This window comes from Vulpes lagopus, chromosome 3 (genome assembly GCF_018345385.1).
Source record: "Vulpes lagopus strain Blue_001 chromosome 3, ASM1834538v1, whole genome shotgun sequence".
NCBI classification, from domain to species: Eukaryota; Metazoa; Chordata; class Mammalia; order Carnivora; family Canidae; genus Vulpes; species Vulpes lagopus.
Window position 1 is genome coordinate 157,335,697 of NC_054826.1, and position 21,765 is coordinate 157,357,461.

Consider the following 21,765-nt stretch of genomic DNA (forward strand, 5'->3'; position numbering starts at 1 on the left):
TCTCCCACTCTCTCTTTGCCCCTTCCCCTTCTCCCTGCCTGTACATGCATGTTCTCTTTCTTTCAAGAAAAAAAGAAATCCGTTGTTTTAAAAATTTTGAAAATTATATTTTCACACCATTATTTAACATAGCTTGTTATTCTTCTTCTGCATCTCCACTCCCATTCCTACAGTCTCTACCTGCAGTTTTGCTTATGCTGTCATTCCTGTCCTGGAGTCTGGAAGAGCTCAAATCCATTGTGTGAGCTGTACTGGGAAAGGAAGGGGAGGGGGCATGCAGCTGGATATTGACCATAATCCTAAATTCTCTTGTCTGGCTGGCCCCTGCCGTCTGCATTTTCTCTAACATCAGAAAAAGGTTTTGCAAAGATTTGCAACTAGTATGCAAGTTTCCATCTTGTTCAGATTGATGGCAAAAATCAGATCTACTTACATCTACTATTCTCTCTAAATCGGCCCAGAGATTCACCACATTTGGGATGGGATCTGGGGACTTCCAAATTCCCACAACATTTAGGAGCACCATGAAGACTTCGATCAGCCTTGTTATCAATATAGCTGCTTTAGCATCAGATTGAGTTTTGTCACTTCAAGATGATTACTTGTCAGCTGGTATCTGAAGCATCTGAGGGTTTATCTGAGTCTCTCAATCAACTTTGTTGTATTCAATGTGGACTTGCATTTTTTTTTTATGAAAAAGCAACATGTAATCTTTAAATTTAGCTTTCTAAAAAAGACACAGGCTTACACACCACTCACCGCAATACCTTCTTGGTATATTATTAAGGTGGATGCTGGGTGAATTTGTACCATGCCACAAACTTCTGTCAGAAACAGCCACTTTTACTTTACTTTCCCCGCCCCCAGCTTTATTAAGATATAGTTGATACAAGCAGACTTTTAGACATAGAGAACTGATGGTTGTTGGAGGGGAGGCAGGCAGGGAGATGGGTTCAACGGGTGATGGGCATTGAGGAGGGCACTTGTAACAAGCACTGGGTGGTATATGTAAGGGATGAATCACTAAATCCTACTCCTAAAATTCATAGTACACTCTATGTTAACTAACTGGAATTTAAATGACAACTTGGAACTGTGAACAAGATTAATTCATTACAATTAAAAGATAAATCAATAAATAGGACTCAAGAAAGTTGTTTTCAGACTGCATGTGTTACTCAAGAACTAGTGGATTTTATTACCAAATAAATAAATAAAAATCCCCAGGAAAACAAACAAACAAAAAGATATAATTGACATACTAAAATTGTGTAAGTTTAAGATATTCGATGAGATGATTTGATGCGTGTATATATTGCAAAATGGTTAGCACAATAAGGCTAGTTAACTCATCCATTACCTCAAATAATTACCTTTTTTGTACATGTGGTGAGAACATGTAAGACCTACTCTCCTAGCAACTTTCAGGTATATAATATCTCATTGTTGACTACAGTCACAATGTTGTACATCAAATTCCCAGAACATTCTCAGCTTATAACTGGATATTTGTACCCTTCGAATGACATGACCCCATTCCCCTCACCCCTCAGCCCCAGGCAACCATCATTCTACTCTGTTTCTACGAGTTTGGCTTTCTAAGATTTCACATGATAAGTGAGATCATGCAGTATTTGTCTTTCTCTGACTTATTGTCCTTAGCATAATGCCCGTAAGGTCCATCCATGTTGTCTCAAATAGCAGAATTTCCTTCTTTTCATGGCTGAAGAATACTCCAGTGTGTGTGTGTGTGTGTGTGTGTGTGTGTGTGTGTGTATGTTTAATATTCTTTATCCATTCCTCTGTCAACAGGCACACTTAGGTTCAGAAAGTCATTTTTTAATGCCACAAGCCAACCCACCCAGCCACCTACCACACAAACTCTCTTGCACTGATGCTTAAATTGTCTCCAGCATCCCTTTCCCTTCAGGTGATGTTCTACTTCCCACTATGTTTGTGCTTTATCCACAATGTCCCTTCACATTGTTTTGTTAACACATATTTTAGTGACTTTGGCTGCACTGTACCTGTATGTACAGGTATTATGTAAATTATGTAAATTATGTAAATTTTCCAAATCCTGGGTGGCCTCTAACGTGTGGCAAAGTGGTAAGTCCTCCTTTTAAGATGGTAAAGAAAAATTCAGCAGAATCCTCAAAGTCAGGAAAGGTCCTTTCCCAGATAAAAGAGGAGTCTCCCTTTTTGAGGCTCCCCTCACCAACCTTTCCAGCCTAAGTCCCAAATATACATTTAATCCCATTAAATGTTTAAGTATCCCCAAAGTAGTACAGTAGTGAAGGATTAGAAACTGTGACATCCTTTACCTAACACTGTCCTTTTTAATACAAAAAAGGGGGGAACTTAGCCTCAATTTTACACTCTCAAATGATGTTGATCCACCTGGACAACCCCTCATTGTTTCTCTCTCTTGATCTCTCCATTATTCCTCTTTCTTTCAAGGTCTCCATCTCCTTCATGAGGGTATTCCAGGCTACCCCTTCAGAGTAAAGAAGTTCCACTTTGAATCTAATTTCACATCTAGCAAAACTTTCCTCTGCTCAGATTTTTGCGGAGTCCCCCTGGAGATTGATGAGCTATGGCCTGATAGGTGGTGACGTCCAGTAACAGGTCTTTAATCATCTTCAGTCTTCTAACCAACGAGAGTCATGGCTTGTTTTTGTCATCAATTATGTGGAGAAAACGGGTCCATCTGACTCTTTGGACCTGTTCCTCCCTACATCCACTTCCCAATCATCCTGGCTGGAACTCGGTTTCTGTTTCCAATATCCACTTCTGGCTCTCCCCTTCAATATCTGACCATTCTATTTCTTTCTTTTAAAGACCCTCCCCATCACTTCCGCTAAATCATGAATCCTGAGCATTCATATAAGCACAGCCTTAACCTCTAGCTTTGCTTTAGGAAATAGTTCTTTTTCCATAACTCTCCCCAAGGAATTTTTGCCCTCATAATACACAGGACTTCCCAAAGAAGACAATAATTCTGACTAAAAGTACATTAGATAGCTTTAATATCAATAACTATTGAACCAAAGTCTATTCATTTGAAAAATACAAAGACATTTGGACAAGAGAGTTAGGGCTTTAGGGGGGGGGGAATCTAAAACCAATCTTCTGAAATTGTTTTTTTTTTTTCTTTACTAAACAGTCCTAACTTCTACAGCTGCCCAGAGGAACTTACAATCACTTACGGGCACTCGTATAGGGCGACCTTCTCATTGACTTGCACTAGTAACCTCATTTGATCACTGGACTCAGGAGACATGATAAGGATGGTTTGGAATTCAATTCATGCAAGTCAGGTATAGGTTCATTAAAGGAAGAAACTCTTGTTTGTTTGTTTGTTTGTTTTTGCAGAAATAACATGTAATACATGTAAGTTCTTAAGAAATATTTGCTCTTTTTAATTAACTTAAGTTCATAACTTCATCTGGAGGTAAGTGAAACATTCTCCTTCCTCTATGTACATTTCTTCTCTCCTCATTTCTTTCTCTTCCAGTCTTCATTTCTGTAAGGAGAAAAATTTTAAGTACCTGTTATCACCCAGGGGAAGTTGGGAGGAATGCATAATGGCAAGCATGCTTACATGCTATCAGGCCCTGTGCTAAATTCTATGAATACAAAGCTATGTAAAAGCCAAACCTTACTTCTTAAAGAACTCACCATCCATTTAGGGAAGTGACTATCCATTTTTAAATTGTTACTCCATGTGTTCATACTCACACAGAGTTTTAAATAAAGTGCTGTAGGCAAATAAGTAAGGGGCTAGTCCGTTTTGCTGGGGAGGTTGAGAAGAGTGTCTCAGAAATTAAAATCCTAAATGGTGGTTTGCAGTAGGGCATATCTTGGCCCACTTCTGCTCAGGGTTGGCCTTTGAACTTGAGATATGACTAATCCCAGAAGACACCATCAGTTAGATGCTGTCAGGGACTCTAGGCAAAACATGAATGAAAGCAGAAGTCATAAGGAGGCTGTCAGCAGAGATGGACTCTAACTGGGGCATGCCAATCCATATTTAGGCCAAGTATCAGAACCAAGGCAACTGGTGTCACATGCAGAGCTGAAACATTCCTACAATTTTATCTGAAAACAAAATAGAATAGGAACAAAGCAGATATCCTAACATGGCTATTAGGTCTAGAGCAAGCAAATCAGCACCAGCCATCCAGTGAGGTAGAACTCTGAGATTTTCAAAAAGCACCATGTTTTATGAGAAGAGCAGAAAGGGGCCAGATTACCTGTTTCCTAAAGAGGCAGATCCTCTAAGAAGTCATCTACTATCCGTAACATCTGCCTTAGAACAAAGAGGATCTGAGTGTCCTTTAAAGGGTCCAGCTCCCATTCTGATGTATAGTTTTCAACCATGAAGGTATTATAAATAGGAACACTTAGCATTTTGCTGACATCCATTATCTGTGGAAAAATTGATAAGCATAACTCATCTGAAAATTGACTGAATTCAAATGTAATTCAAGAATGAAACTGAAAAGGCAATAGCTTGATAAATTCTCTTCTGAATATAATCACAATGCAAGTAATTATTGTTTTAAGCTGGGACTTAAACTTGAATTAACCAGGCAATTGAATCATTTCTTCATTTACCTGTAAGTATGTAGCATAAACACACACACACACACACACACACACATTCACACATACACTATTAACACCATTATAAGAATGCCTGGTTAAAAATATATTCTTTACCTGGCTTTGAGAAGTCATAGCTTTAGCCATGTTTAAAAAGTTGTCTTGAGGAAGGGTACTGCAATTATCCATGTTAGTAAGCAAGAGTACACATGCTGTACCTACAGCAAAGAAATAAATCAATTATTTTCTATCATAAACAGCAAGGTGTCAACAAGGTAATTAAGCACATGTGAAAGCAGCTTTCTATCAGATGAGGATCTAACAAATGAAATATCCCCAATAAATGAAAATATGAACCTGAAGTTCTTCTAATAGAAGAAATGATCTTTTTCTTTCAACACGAGAGATCATTCCTAATGCAACTAAATGCACATTACATTGCAATCATCTACTATTCCAAATAGTGTGTTATAAAGTGATCTGAGGGAGGGGAGGGTGAAAGTGGTTGCTGCACACTGAAGACTGAGAAAGAATCCCAGAAAGTGAGGAGGGTTATGTGTGAATATTTGTAAAAGCAAGACATATATTTCGCAGTTCTACTAAAGACCTCTTGCCCTCTCCCAATTGGCTTCTAACTGAATCAAAGTTCTGCTTCACTAACAAATGCTTCCCCAGGAAAATATATAAAACCAAGATTCATTTTCATTTTCTTTGATAAATACCCAAAAGTAGAATTTCTGGATTTCTTGGTAGTTCTATTTTTAATTTTAATTTTTTGAGGAACCTATAGACTATTTTCCCAGTTTCAACAGTTTATATGCCCACTAATGGTGTACAAGTATTCCCTTTTTTTTCACATCTTCACCAATATTTGTTATTCCCTGTCTTTTTGTTAACAGTCATTCTAGCAGGTATGATATGATACCTCATTATGGTTTTATTTAGCATTTCCTTGATGATTAATGATGTTGAGCATCTTTCCAGGTACCTTATGGCCTCCTGTGTATCTTCTTAGGAAAGCTATTCACTTGTCTTCTGCTCATTTTTAATCAGATTGTTTTTTATGTCTTGTTTTGGTTTTGATTGGTATGAATTCTTATATATTTTATCTTTTTAAAGATTTATTTACTTTAGAGAGAGAGAGTGGGAGCAGAGAGAGGGAGAGAGAGAGAGAGAGAATCCTCAAGCAGACTCCCCACTGAGTGAACGCAGAATCCACTTGAAGCTCGATCCCAGGACCCTAAGATCATGACCCAAGTCAAAATCAAGAGTCAGACACTTAATCAACTAAGTCACCCAGGTGCCCCTTTATTTATTTTTGTTATCAATCTCTTATCAGTTACATGATTTGCAAATATTTTCTTTCATTCAGTAGGCTGCCTTTTTTATTTTACTGATAGTTTCCTTTGCTGTGCAGAAGCTTTTTAGGCTGCTGCAGTTCCATTTGCTTATTTTTGCTTTTGTTGCTTTTACTTTTGATGTCAGATTCAGTAAATCATCTCCAAGACCTATGGTGAGGAGCTTACCATGTATGTTTTCTTTTAGGAGTTTTATGATTCCAGGTCTAACTTCAAGACTAAAATCCATTTGGAGTTGATTTTTGTGTATGGTGTAAGATAGTGGTTGAGTTTTGTTCTTTTGCATGTGGCTGTCCAGTTTTCCCAACATCGTTTATTGAAGAGACTGTCTTTTGCCACTGTATATTATTGGCCCCTTTGTCATAAATCAATTGACCAAAATGTGTGGATTTATTTCTGGGCTCTCTATTCTGTTCTATTGATTTATGTGTTCATTTTTATGTTAATACCACACAATGCTTCCAGCCTTGTTCTTTCTCAAATTGTTTTGGCTCTTTGGGGTCTTTGGTGGTTCCATACAAATTTTAGTATTGTTCATTCTATTTCTATAAAAAACACCATTGGAATTTTGATAAGGATAGCACTGAATTTGTACGTTGCTTTGGAGGGTATGTGCACCTTAATATGAATTCTTCTAATCTCTAAGTACAGAATATCTTTCTATTTATTTGTGTCTTCTTCAATTTCTTGCACTAACATCTTGTAGTTTTCAGTATGCAGGTCTCTCATTTCCTTGGTTAAATTTATTCCTAGATATCTCATTCCTTTTGATATAATTAAATAAATTATTAAATGTAAACTCATTATTAGTATACAGAAATGCAACAGATTTTTGCATATAAATTTTGTATGCTACAACTTTACTGAATTTATTAGTTTTAATAGTTCTTTCATGAAGTCTTTAGGATTTTATAATATAATAACTTGTCATCTGCAATTAATGACAGTTTTAATTCTTTTCCAATTTGGACATCTTTCAGCTTTTCTTCAGTAAGTATGATGTTAGCTGTGGGTTGTTATATATGGCCTTTATTATGTTGGGATAGCATTCCCTCTATACATGCTTTGTTGAGAATTTTTATCATAAGTGGATGTTGAGTTTTGTCAAATTATTTTTCTGCAACTATTGAAATGATTATATGATTTTATCCATCATTTTGTTAACTTGGTATGTCACACTGACCGCATGGAACCAATATACGTTTCCCTATTCTTCTTTCTAAATACAATTAGAAACACTAGACATTATTTATAATCAAACACAAATATTGAAAAGTGAAGAAAAAAATTAACACTGGGAAAGGACCTCAGGATCCAAGGAACAATATGGTGGTGAGTTCTCTAGATTTTCTTTTTTTACTTCATAAATCCTATATTGGCTGCTGGAGAAGAGCACACTATGGAAAAAGCCAATTGGAGCTGGTGAAAGGAAAAGGAATGAAAGGAACAAAATGGGAAGGAAAGGGAAAGGGAAGAGGGGGAGAGAGGGGGGAGAAGGCAGGAAGACTGCTGTCTCTAACCAAGCATGAGAAAAGAAGCAACCTATCAAGATAGAAAACTTTCACACAACAGATACACTATCCCAGCCAAACACCAAGAAAGAGCTGCAGTCCCATCCACAGAAGTGTCTCTTCCCTTCTCCATCCTCCACACTATGCCAGTATAGTATCACAGAAGAAGAACAAGTAAGGAGCCAGGACTTTTATACCTGTAATTTGCTAGGTCCCTCTTGATGGTATCAATGGAAGCTACTTGGGGTTCCTGGACTTCTACCCCAATCATTAGGGTAGGGTGCTCCCATCCTCTTTACCAGTGTCAGAGGAGGCCAACCGAAACAGCAAAACTTTAATCACCATTCATCCAGTCTTAAGAAGGCTCCTAGCCTCCTTTGGTATCAGTGAAGGTCATATGGAGAGGAAGAACAAAGTTTGCTTCCCCCTGAAGGTGTCAACCAAGGCCTAGTGGGGAACCTACACTTGCAGATCCACAAGCACAGTGTCACAAGAGGTCTGCTAAACACAAGATTTAAATAAGATCCAGGGGCACCTAGATGGCTTAGTCGGTTGGGCATTTGACTCTTGATTTTTGGCTTGGGTCATAGTGTCAAGGTCATGGGAGGGAGCCCCGAGTTGGGCTCTGCACTCAGTGTGGAATGTGCTTGTCCCTCTCCCTCCCCTCACTTGTGCTCACTGTCTTTCTCAAATAAGAAAAATATTAAAAAAGAAAAAGAAAATAAATAAGATTCAGAGTATCATTGTATCATACCCCAAACATTAAAGGTATAAACAAGAATCACTTGTCATACCAAAACCAAGAAAACCTAATCAAATTTATAGAACATACACATAATTTTCAAGCATCCATGGAACATTTACCAAAATATACTATAGACTAAGACATAATTTAATTTCAAGAGCAATTTAAAGAATTTAAATCAGAGTGTGTCCTTTGACCATAATGGATCAAACTGTAAGTCAGTAACCAAGTGGTAACAAGAAAAACCCCAAGCACTTAAAAACTATACAAAACATTCTAAATAACTCATGAGTCATAAAGGAAGTTTCAAGGGAAAGAAAAAAATACATTAAACTGGAAGATAATAAAGATACAGCATATCAAAATCTGTGTAGATCACTGAAGAACTGTTTACAGGAAAATGTGTAGGACTCAATGCTTATAATAGAAGAGAAAAAAGTCCAAAATCAACAATCTAAGTCCCTCCCCTCAAAAACGTAGTAAAAAGAAAGCAAATTATATCCAAATCAGGAAGATGAAAGAAATCCAAAAGAGCAGAAATCAATGAACAAATTGAAAACAGAAAAACAATTTAAAAATCAATGAAACAAAAACATGGTTCCTTGGAAAGATCAATACAATTGACAAACTTTTAGAAATAGTGTCAGAACAAAGATAAGGCACAAATCACTAACATTAGGAAGGACACAGGGGATATTCCTACACACCCCACAGACATAAAAGGAATAATAAGGAAATGCTATGAACAACTCTACACACATAAATCTGACAACTTGGATGGAATAGACTGAACTAAAAACTACAAACTATCCCAATTTGCCTAATATGAAATAGATTATTTTAATAGCTTGCTAACTATTTTAAAATTAATTTTTGATATTAAAAACGCTAAGAAAGAAATCCCCATACTCAGATGATTTCATTGAAAAACTCTACCAAACATTTTAATAGAAATTAACACCAATTCTTCACAATCTCTTCAAGAAAATGGAAGAGGAGGGGCACCTGGCTGAGTGGCTGAGCATCTGCCTTTGGCTCAGGTCATAATCCCAGGGTTCCTGAGATCAAGTACTGTATCAAGCTCCCAGCAGGGAGCCTGCTTCTCCCTCTGCCTGTGTCTCTGCCTCTCTCTGTGTGTCTCTCATGAATGAATGATTGAATGAATGAATAAATAAATAAATAAATAAATAAATAAATAAATAAATAGAAAGTGGAAGAGGAATACTTTCCAACTCATTTTTTGAATTTAGTGTACTCTAACACCAAAACCTGACTAAAACACCAACTACGGGCGGGGGAACTACAGATCAACATCTTTCATAAATATAGATATAAATATTTTAACAAAATATTATCAATAAGATTCAGCAATATGTGAAAAGAATTATATATCATGATTACACGGCTTTTATTCTAAGGAGACAAGGCTGGCTCGAGAGATTCAAGAACCAATATAATCCACCATATTAAGAAGATAAAGAAAAACTCTGCATGATTATATCAATCAGTGGGGAAAAGTTATTTGATAACATTCAATAGCCATTCATGGTAAGGAAAGAAAAACTCTCAGAGAACTAAGAATTAAGAACTTCCTCAAACTGACAAAGAACAACTGTAAAAAAGCCTATTGCTGTATTTATAATGGTGAAACACTGAATATTTTCCTCCTAAAATCAGAAACACCACAGGGTTATCTGCTCTAAACACTATTACTCAACATAGTACTGGAACTTCTAGGCAGAACAACATGACAAGCGAAGAAAATAAAAGGCATACAGATTAAAGAGAAAGACAAAATTACCCCTATTGAAAATATCATGAAAATCGAAAAAAATAAAAAACCTTTCCTAGAACTAATAAGTGAGTTCAGCAAGGCCACAAGAAACAAGATCTGCATGCAAAATTCTATTGTAATATGAGGTACCAGCAATAAGCATCCGGAAACCAATACAAATATGATACCATTTTAAAAAATTAAACACTTAGGTATAAATCTAATAAACGTGTACAGAACTTGAATCTTAAAAAATGTGGAGCACTTTTGAAAGAAATCAAAGATCTGAATAAATGGATAGACCTAGTATGTTCACGGATTGGAAGACTCCACAGAGTAAGATGTCAATTCTCTCCAAATTGATATATGTGTTTAATATAATTACTATCAGTATCCAATCAAGTTTTTTTTTTTTTTTTTGTAGAAATAGTCAAAGTAATTCTAAAATTCCCATGGAGGAGGAATTGAAGATGGCAGTATAGGAAAACTGTGAACTCACCTCCTCCGCCTGGAGACACAATAAATTTATAGCTACATATGAAATAATTTTCTCTGAAAAGGACCCAGACAACCAGATGAATAATATCTCTATAACAAAAAAAAAAAACAAAAATAGTACATCTAGAAGAGTATGAGAGGCAGAGACACTGCCTTACCCAGGACCCCACTCCAGATGCAGTGACCCTACAATCAGGTGGGATTCAAAAAAATATGAACTCTTTCTCAAGGAATAAAGGGAATGTGCCCCACATCAGGCACCACAACCCTGGGGGTCGGCACCAGAAAGACAAGTCCCCACAACATCTAGTCTTGAAAATCAACAGGGATTAAGACCAGGAGAATCATAGAACTATAAAGAACAGAGATCCCAATCCTAAAGGGTTTCCACACGAACCCAATCACCCCGAGATCTAGTAAGAAAGCAACAGACTGGATAGCACCTAGATTGTAAGTCAAGGAGACCCACTCACGACTTTTAAATGTACACATGTAATAAAACAATACAGAGCCACACACACACATTATAACAGTGTCGATTTCCTGGTTTTGATCAGGTCACATAATGTGGGGAGGTGACTATCCTACCAAGCCACTGGAACATCACATGTGACAAAAAAATATATGAATGATCTGTGTCTGTTATTGCCACCAACCAACCCAGGACTCAGGAAGTAGGGTATAGAGTGCATAGGCCCTCTCTGAACTCTCTCTTTCCAACTTCCCATGAATCTGTGATTATTTCAAAATTAAAGGTTTTTCATAAGGATAATGAGACTCACCACATTTCAAGACTTCTTTTTGAATTTGTTTTAACTTTGCCACCATCTTAGAGGAGAGATCTTGGATAGAGTTGATATCTAAGACATAAGCCACACAGTGAATCCTGTCCTTCAGCGATGGAGAGGTGATGAAGTTAGGATGATTGGGTGTAATTGGTCTATTGGGGTTCAACTGATATGGAAACATAAGATAACATTTAGAGATTATTAACTGAGTTCTTTATGACACATTCATGCTTCAAATGCAACTACCACTAACCTCCAACTTTTCTTCCTCTAGCCACTCTTCCCTCAAGTTAATAAGTAGTACCCCTTCCATACTTCCTCTCCACTATGAGTGTAATGTTATTATATCTTTCTTATGGAAAAAAAAAAAACACTTCATTGCATTGGTGAAAATGAGAATTACACATACTTTATATTATCCATACTGGAAATATTTCAGGAAAGTACAAACTATTTAAAAAGCTAGTTTCACATTCCAGTCTCCAGAAAAACAAAACAAAACAGAACAGAACAAGACAAAAAAAAACTACCATTGATATTGGTTACACATCATTTAGGACTTCTCTCTAAATATTTTGTGTACTTAAATGGACTAATGGATAGAGAAAAAAGGAGAGTGAAAAATAGATGGAAAATACATTTTAAAATAAAATACTATAATTTCTTTAATTTTACAGAAGCAAAAGAAATTAAGATAAAACAGAAGAAATACCAAATTTCAGTTATTATCTCCTTACCACCGAACAATCATCTTTCTAGGATTAAGAAAATAGATTTAAAAGTATCGTGAAGGGCTACATTCATTATTATTTTACCCATATGTTTCAATGTTGGATTGAACTGACTGCCTCTCTGTTGTGAAAAATGAAGGTTCTCATAGGTTCACAATTTCTCCCATCTCTCTGCTCTGTTCCATCTCCCTGTAACTTATGTCTCCTTGGATTGTGAGGATAAGAATTATGTTCTTAGTCAGTTATGTGTTTCCAGTAACTAGCATAGTGTCTGGCACAAATTAGGTTTATCGGGGTTTTTAAATATATAAGTACATAATTAAGGTTTCCAATCAAGCACAAATGAAAGGCAACAGAATTCACTGTTCAGAAATTGAGGCTGATTGTATTATACCCAATGCCTAAAAGAAAGGTGACAATAATGGTTGACCCTTTGAGAATTTAAAGTACATCATCTCATTTATCTTCTCGGGCACCCTATGAAATGGGCATTATTATTATTATTACCTACATTTTATATATGAAAAATTAAAACTTACAGAGACAAGTGTATAACTTGCTTATGGGTACACATCGAACTCATGGCAGAGTCAACCTTTGAATGTAGGTGTTTAAGTAGCATTTAAGTGTGATTCCTAAGTACTGACAGTATAATAATACAACACTTCGACAAAAAGTGTTTAATTGTTCCACGATTTTGTCTGATTGATCAAAAAAGTGCATGAGATTATTATTTTCCTATCTTTTACAATTTTACAATATTGTAAAGAGTGATATAAACACGACTTCTTCTTGTCCTTTTTCTAGAATCTGTATGAGTAAAATGCTGCCTTTTGGCTGTATTTCTTTTCTTTCTTTTTTTTTTTCCTCTGAGGTCCCATTTTTTTTAAGTAATCGCCATATTCATTGTGGAACTCAAACTTATGACCCTGAGTTTAAGAGTCACAAGTTCTATCAACTGAGCCAGCCAAGCATCCCAGGCTTTATTTCTTATTGCTATAGAAAATAAGTTACTCTACTTTACCTATATGAACACTTAATCACCCAACGTAGAATAGTATTGGTTGATGTTGAAAACATCTTAAAGACAGTTGAAACTGCCTTATGGGATAAAACTTTAACAAAAAGCATTGATGAAACTGATTTAAAACGTTTGAGAGATTGGAGAATTCTTACCTGGTATCTGTCTGGCACGCAGCCTTTTAAGATGTAGGGTATGTCTTCCATGCACAATCCTACTCCTTCTTTCTCATGTATCCCCATGGAGTCACACAAGCTAAATTGCAGACATGAGTCATATTTCCCGTATTTAATAGGATATATCCTATACTATAAAACAAAGTATATCAAAGGTAAAAACTCATTCTTCAACTAGCATTCAAGACATGACAATAGGAAAAACAGAGAGTGGTTAATATTTTAACACTGTGGTCCTCAAACATCTTGGGGAAAAATTATTGGAATCTCAAAGATATTTTATTTATGTAGGTTATATCTATTGATATTTAACATACTAAAAATTTTAAACTGAACAAAATTTCAAATGAATTCTTAAATCATTTAAGAATACAATTATAAATCTGTTGCATATTAACCTAAAATATATTTTTATGAAAAAAATAAATTCTCCAAAAAGCATTAAAAAGAGCAGGACCAATTTACTTTTTTGCAATTCTCTTTATTATCTGGATTAATATAAGATGGCTAGATTCTCATATCTGCCTCTGAATTCAATCTGTTGTGATATATCATTTCGGTTGAAGTGTATGAAGAAAATCTATCTCGCATACATGTATGTAGTAGGAAAAGGAAAGAGTGTTTAATTTAACAGCTTTCAAAGAATTGTAGCTATTCCTCATTAATAATCCATCAAAGCTCAATAAGTGATAATTTCTCCAAAGGTTAGCTACAATGTGGAATCTGTGACATTTTCATACTCAGCTACATTAAATTCATTGATCTATCTTATGCTTTGAATATACTTTTTACCCATGCATGACTTACTAATCCAATGCATTTGGTCATTTGAAAATATTGGTTCCTTGGCATATCTAGATCTTCTAAATATTGGCACATTTCACCACACAATATTAAAACATCATATTTGTTACTAACACCATTAATCTCATCAGGTAAATCTTTCAGTTATGAAGTTATGGAGCTCAAAGTGATGGATACAGGTTTCCCAAAGTTCTAATTTTTCTTAAAAGTTCAAATGTTATCACTGGCAACAAACATTGCTGGTTGGTTGCTTTTCTTGTAATGATATGCTCACTTTGTGCATTGTCTATTAATGCCTACCAAATACCTAAGTATGAATAAGCAAGTCCGTCAATTGTCTTCTCAATTAAAAATGACATTACATGAGAAAAGTTCAGCTCACACTCAATTGCACCAGTGTCTTTGCTTAACAACCACCATGTCTTGATATACCTTAAAAACCCTTTGAATGTACTTCCAATTTTATCACACAAAATATTAAAATAATGTGTTCTCAAAAGTTGAGGTCTTTTTTTTTAAAGATTTTATGTATTTATTCATGAGAGACACAGAGAGAGAGGCCGAGACATAGGAAGAGGGAGAAGCAGGCTCCATGCAGGGGGTCTGATGTGGGCCTTGATCCCAGGACCCCAGGATCATGACCTGATCCAAAAGCAGACATTCAACCACTGAGCCACCCAGGCATCCCTCAAAAGTTGAGTTTAAATAAAAATCAATAGTTGTTACTTAGTCATCAATTACATTAAGTGAAATTAGCATTTTGTTTGTTTTTACTGCAAGTGATAAGAGCATACACAGTGATTACTAATAGTGCTTGGTGCCATTGCTTGATTCATGCTAAAGTGCCAGCCAACAAGTAAAACTACATTTGTATGATCAGTTCAAATGTCAGCATATGAGAATAAGCAAAACCATCTAAGTATTATTACACAAATAATTTTAAACTCACGGATCCCCTAAAATGCTCTCAGGAATCCTTAGGGGTCTGCAAACCTCACTTTGAGAAGCTCCACTTTAACAAGTCTTCTTTCCTAGAGAAACACACTCCATCTGATACCAAGAGTATTTTTCAGAACTCTGAAAATTTTTTATTGATCAAACACACTTCCGCACAGGCACAAGTATGGAAGACATAGGAAGAAACACAGAAACGTACTTCTCAGAGATAACAGACAACACCTGAATCACAATTCTCCTATTCCAGACCCGGCAGTTGGGAACCCCTCTAAGATCCTACTGTAATCTGTAATGGGGTCAAAGCTCCATTGGGTGATAAACCCAGTGCCTAGGAGCAATCCCATTAGATATTCTGATCTAAGTGAAAGGGAACTACTACTGGTGCCTCCACCTGAAGGGACTTACACAAAGCAGTCGAGTTACATACTTAAAGTGCGTTGTAAAACTTCAAGATCAGTGGGCGCATTCATAGTCTTCATTAATCTGTTTTCTTCATAAATTTAATTCTTCAAAGAGAAAGGTCTCTTGAGAAATAAAATATTCTGTTTCCCTGACATTCTGTCTCGTGTTCCTTCAGTTTATATAGAAGTATTTGCCTTTCATTTGGACTTTCGGATCTACATCTTCCCTTAAAGCCATGCCTTTGGAGCTTTCAACACGAAAAAGAGGGAGATCAATCCTGTTCTGATGAGTACCTTTATTACAGCATCCATCACATTGAATAGTACTTATTTGCTTATTATCTACACTGAAATCCCTGAATAAAAAGACGAGCTTCTATTTGTATTTAGGTCTTTGTTGCCAATACAATATTTAACAAATAGAAATATGTCAATCAACGCTTAGGGTATTGAATTACTGTTGTGATACCTTGCTTCAGCTTCTGAGACTAGGCTAATATACCAAAATAAAGCCAGTCAAATAAGTAGAATCTAGTCAACATCAAGAAATAAGATGAGGTTCTTGAAGGTGTTAGAAAATGCTTTCATTTATTAAATGTGACACAAAATTAAAATGGGCCATGACTGTCTTACGCTAAATTTTGCACTGACAGTGCACAGCGTGTTTCCAATCAGTAGGCACTATTTGCTTGTAGCAGTCACAGAAAAACAGAGTTGGATTATGAAATGTTCTATTCTTTCATCTTAATATTTTTACTTGAGTATGTAACATTGAAAAGCACAGAATGGAAGAAAGTTTTTCCACCGTACTTTGTAGATCTTCAGATGAACAGTTTCAAAAATGGTATTAGCACTTAACATTTGTTAACAAGTAAGGTGGTATTTGTAGGACCACTGATAGATTTACCGTTTGAGGGTTGACCCACCAAAGTGAAATGCTATCTTGCTTTTCACGATCATTTCTTATAAAATGTCTTGTCAAATGGAAAAGTGTTGTAATACATCATTTTCATTATTTTTATCATGGGAAAAAAGAATTTCAATCCAGATACAACCATGTGGGGCATGAGTAAAACTGACTTCTGATATCATGGACAAAGATTTCTATAAAGTTTCTTAAATTTGAGTGGTTTTTTTTTTTTTTTTTTTTTTTTTGCAAATACCAAAAATCATTCTCCCTGTAACTACTTCTTGCATGCATAAAAATGGAAAGCCTCTCAGTGAAACACAACTCAAGGAGGGAATTCTGAGTTACCTTTTGACTCTTGTTTTACATTTGATTTAGCATTTAATTGCTTGTGGATTGGGAGGAGAGTAATGATCTCAGAGAAAACAACAAAGAAACAAACACACGGAATAGTTGTAATCGATAAAACAAAAGCCTCAGGAAATCCTTAAATAACTCACCTGCTCAGTAATGCTGGTGATATCAGCACCCACTGGGGCATGGCGAGTCCTCTGGCCTCGGAAAATAGACTTCACTGAATTGATAAAACTAGACTTTCCAGACCCAGTTGGACCCAGCAAGAGAATACGAATTTCTGAAATAATGTGTACACAGGGCTTGTAGGCTCTGAGTTCGGCTACAAGTGGATTTCTGTACCTGTCAAATAATATTCAGTACTTAAAGACAACAGCCAAATTTCCATAGGAGCGGTACAATTCTCCTGCTGCTTCTTTTCTTCCCTTAAAAAGTATGTTTTAAGTACTTATTATCTTGGCATTAACACCTATCATATGATTTGAAAGGGTCTAAGGTTACACATTTTGTACTTGAAGAAAATGTGTTTATCGATGTCCAAATAAAGTTGAACATTAACCAGCAACCAAATCACTGTTAAACTATGAGCCCTAGACCACCCAAGTCTAACAAATTCAGCAACTGAAGATGAGTATTATATCAGTAATAATATCATATTAAGGAAAAATAATATACATGCAATGCAGATATTTATCTATAAATTGGGGTGAGGGGGCTTTTTTTAAAAAACTTACTGAAACTACCCCAAAAAAACTTTATTCCCAGGGAAAGGTGTCAGAGGAATTATCTGAAATAGACACCTAGACATTTCTGTCTGGAAAACCTAGAATCTAGCAAGTCCAAGGTGAAACATAAAGTCAAACTGTCACCAGGTAGATTTTTAAAGGATCACAGTTGGTAGTGATCTTGCTTCTGTTGTCGCTGTAAATTGCCTCAAATGTATTATGTAAGTAACATAATAACTCACTGGTATCACTCCAACTTATGTGATCTTTATTTTACGATGTCATTTCCAATGCCATTTATAGGAGTGTTCTAAATAAAATGAGTAATAGATAATCCAAGAACCTAACTTACTTCATGGCTCTTGTTATCTTGCTTATGTAGTTTGTATCATCCTTAATCCCTGTAGGAAATAAACATAGTGTAATAAGTTTTTTTTTTAAGTTACCTGGCTAAATCTCCCCAAGTCTACCTTCTAAATGGGAGCAGCGAGTCTTCCTATATAATTCAGGGCTGAGCCGTCCAGTTAGGAGTCAGAGTTGGCAACATCATGGGAAAAGAAAGGAAAATTATCCTCCCCGCACATTAACTGGCTCTGGAAACTCTCACATAACTATGCCTAGAGATCCTAGAGCTGACCCAAAAGGGGTCATGTGCCAAAATAAACCCTGCTCTCATTAACTCTCCATCTCCATGTCTCCACTTATACCTCTCACCTTTCTTTGCTCAAAGCTGCCTATACTTTCTGGGTAGTATACTCTTCTGCTCCTTGGGTTTCATTTTGAAGTTTATGGAAGAGAAATTCGATGGCGTGAAATCTGACTGCTCCTCTCATTTTTCCTTGTTCTTGCAGCTTGATTATGACCCACAAACACAAAGATGAGAACCAGAATGCTGGATTATCTAATTTAACATACCTTCAACTCGAAAAACTTCACATTCCAAAAACCTGGTGTTGTAGCAGGAATTTTGTTCTGAATCATTGTCTTTTGAAGGGTATGTAAAAAGTATGGCTTTGCCTAGATCTACAGAGAACTTCTTTTTGCCAAAGAAATAAAATTCCAGGTGTTTAGAAACAATTTTCATTTCTGTTTCTAAAACTGCAGTTATTTCACTTTCTCTATCCTTTCGAAATGAAAAATTGAGGGAAGGATTTGGCCTTGTTAACTTATCAGACTTTTCAGGATAATGCTCAAGCATAAAGACCACCCATAAAACTTCAGAAAAGTAAATTATTGTAACAGTAGGTCCCTGATTAATGCACCTCTCAAGCATATAAAAAATGTCACTTTGGTGAACACTAGACTTATAAAGAAGTCTCAAGGACACGTTCCCAAGAAACTTTTGCAGTCTTTTCTCCTCATTCCATGTCAATCTGGTTGTGACTCCCATTGTTCTGTATCTGATAGAAAAACAACAATAGGTTAGGAGGCTAGTTAGTGTATCATAGTGGTTTAAAGCACAGATTTCTGCTTCTAGCTCCAGAGCATTTTTTTTTCCTCTGCTCCAGTGAAAACATTATTTGGATTACAAGGCAAAAAACCATATAGAAATGGAACAATAGTGGTACATATGAAAAAAATAATTTAGAAATAAAAAATATCATCGAATTTTTTAAAGACAAAATAAATGCAAGCCTAGATAAAGAATAAAGTAAGATTAATAAATTAGAACACTGATCACCAAATGTTTTTCTTAATAACAAACAGTAAATATTTTAGGCTTTGCGGGCCATATGGCCTCTGCCATAATGACTCAACTTTGCCAATGTGACACAAAAACAGAGACAATATGTAAAGCCCTTTTTACCAAAACAGGTGGGTGTCACACAGGCCATAGTTGACCAACCCATTGATTAGAAGGTAGGAAAAAGGAACTTATATAGAAAACAGTTCCCAAAGAAGGAAATTGACCTATGAAAGGATTTAAAAGACATTGAGGTCCTACAGCAGCATAAACCATGAGCCATCATGCCAATTCTTTCAATAAGAAAAGAGAACACAGGATAAATTGTAAATACATATATTTGAAAACAGTGGAGGGCTAAGATTTGGAAAATAAGTGAACACGGAGACATGAGCTTGGCATTTGGGAGCACATTTCCCTAAGGAGCATCTGTTAGCTTTAGAAGAGATGCCAAAGATGCTGAGATGTTAGGCAAAAGTTTTACTAGACTCCCAGACCTAGAGGAATATAGTGCAACAAAGAGGATGTCTTGGCAATCCTCCTCTCAGGTCATGGGCAAGGATTATTTTTTTTAAATTTTTGTTTATTTATTTATATGAGACACAGTGAGTGAGCAAGAGAGAGAGAAAACAGAAGCAGAGGGAGGGGGAGAGGAAGAGGGAGAGGCAATCTCCTGCTGAGCAAGGAGCCCTATTTGGGGATGTGGGGTTTAATCACAGGGGCTCCATTCCAGGACTCCAGGATCATGAATGGAGCTGAATGCAGACATTTAACTGACTAAGCCACCGTGGGCAAGGATTCTGAAGACCTACAGGGTAGAAGGAAGAGTGGACTGGAAATGGACAACCTTGACTCCATCTCCTAAGTACTTCCCATCTATGATTGGGTTAGGATAAATGAAGATTGCTTGTGCCTCCAAGCTGCGTGGCAAATACAAAACAAATCTTGTCTAGATGAAGAGAACATCTTTCTAGCTTCAAATGATCTCCACATTCTTTTAATATTCAGTGATTCACGTTCATCATAAACACAAGAGGAAATGAAACAACAGGATAGAAAACCAAGAGAAAAAGTAGAACACATGAATAAACCCATACTGTTTATTCATTTGCTTTGTTTTTTTAGATTCCACATGCAAGAGAAATCCGATGGCATTTTTCTTTGGCTTATTTCATTTACCATAATCTCCTCTAGATCCACCCGTGTTGTCCCAAATGGCAAGATCTCGTCCTTTTTTATAGCTGAGTAATATCATAATGGGTGTGTGTGTGTGCGTGTGTGTGTGTGTGTGTGTGTGCACGTGAGTATGTCACATCTAATGGAAAAACCGTCTCTAATGGAAAAGCAGTCAAAGTATATGAAGAAGACATTCACAGATGAGGTAACTCAAATGAACTATAAACATAGAAAAAAATGTTCAGCCATTCTAGAAAGAACTATAAATTAAACAATAATGAGATGTCATATCACATTCAAACAAAAGTCCGGCAATAGCAAGTTGACCTGGACATGGAGATTCAATAATATTCACATTATTTGACAGACATGCATCATTCTGGGGAACAACTACATTCATAGCAGCATTGTTTAGGATGACATTAGGAGATTGGATGTACACATTTTGGCATATTCACACAATGAAATATTAAAGAGCATTGAAGTGACTGAACTAGACCTATTTGTATCAACATTGATAAAGTTCAAAAAATTAATCTTCAGGGGAATAAAGCAAGTTGAGAATGACACACTTAGTATGGACACACTTAGATATCATTTAAATGAACTGTTAACAAAGCAATACTAGAGATCATGTTTAGATACATATGGGTATACCAAAAGCATAAAAACAGGCAAGACAACAATTTATACCAAAGTCTGGATAATATTTCCCTCAAAGAAGGAAGGGAAGAGAAAAGAACGTAGGAGAGGTTCACAGAGAACTTCGACATTATCTGTAATGCTTTTGTTTTTCAGGAGTGAAAAACTGTCCTAATTGGATAAAGCAAGTCATTTAAAATATCTGATAGAATTGTGTAAGATTACACTGGAGTTTACCTACTCTCTGAAGTGCCCTGTGTTGGAAACTTTCATTAAAAAAGAAAACAGAACAAAATTAAGGAGGAGGGCAGCCCAGGTGGCTCAGCGGTTTAGTGCCGCCTTCAGCCCAGGGTGTGACCCTGGAGACCCCGGATCCAGTCCCACGTCAGGCTCCCTGCATGGGGCCTGCTTCTCCCTCTGCCTGTGTTTCTGCCTGTCTCTCTCTCTCTCTCTCTCATGAATAAATAAATAAAATCTTTTTTAAAAAAAAATTAAGGAGGAAATTGCATTAGCAGCAATTTGAAATTCTTTTTCAAAGAAAGGAAAATATAATTTTCCATACACAGCTAGGAAACATCGGATGGCAAAAAGTCACTTACCTGCTTTTAAGAGTTGGATGGAGCTTCAATGTCGGGTTAGCTGCTCTGTTTGATGCCTCCAGCAGCCGCAGTGTGGAGAACGAAGGTTCTGCTGAGAGCTCTGGTTGAAAGAAAAGAAAGTGAAACTCAAAGTAGCAGGCAGCAGGCAGCTGTCATTAAGTTTCGTTTTCCTTGCTAGAGAAAAGAGACAGAGAAAACAAAAGGGAGAAAAAAGATTTCTGCCAAACACATGAGAAAGATCTTTGGTCCCTCTGTAGCCTGCATGAAATGGCCATTAATAAAAAACTGCACTAAATCTAATAGCTA

General features: G+C 36.3%; 1 protein-coding gene across 1 annotated transcript; it reads right to left on the reverse strand.

Annotated features, from left to right (window-relative positions):
* Positions 1 to 3,012: 3,012 nt before the first annotated feature.
* On the reverse strand, positions 3,013 to 21,570 carry IFI44L (interferon induced protein 44 like). The gene is made up of 9 exons (XM_041750447.1): positions 21,460 to 21,570; positions 18,274 to 18,758; positions 17,711 to 17,759; positions 16,780 to 16,975; positions 13,190 to 13,342; positions 11,277 to 11,448; positions 4,726 to 4,826; positions 4,257 to 4,431; positions 3,013 to 3,526 (listed from the first exon to the last, which is right to left on the reverse strand). The coding sequence occupies exons 2-8, from the start codon at positions 18,746 to 18,748 to the stop codon at positions 4,264 to 4,266; spliced, it is 1,314 nt and encodes a 437-aa protein (XP_041606381.1). The 5' UTR covers positions 18,749 to 18,758; positions 21,460 to 21,570; the 3' UTR covers positions 3,013 to 3,526; positions 4,257 to 4,263.
* Positions 21,571 to 21,765: the final 195 nt, after the last annotated feature.

Bases quoted from the DNA above. Each gene is read 5' to 3' on its own strand.
- IFI44L (XM_041750447.1), bottom strand. From the start codon at position 18,748: ATGGGAGTCACAACCAGATTGACATGGAATGAGGAGAAAAGACTGCAA. The intron at 16,976-17,710 runs GTAAGTTAGGTT...ATTATTTGACAG, and splicing joins AAGATAACAAGAGCCATGAA to GTACAGAAATCCACTTGTAG. The intron at 13,343-16,779 runs GTGAGTTATTTA...TTTGTTTTATAG, and splicing joins TCACCAGCATTACTGAGCAG to TATAGGATATATCCTATTAA.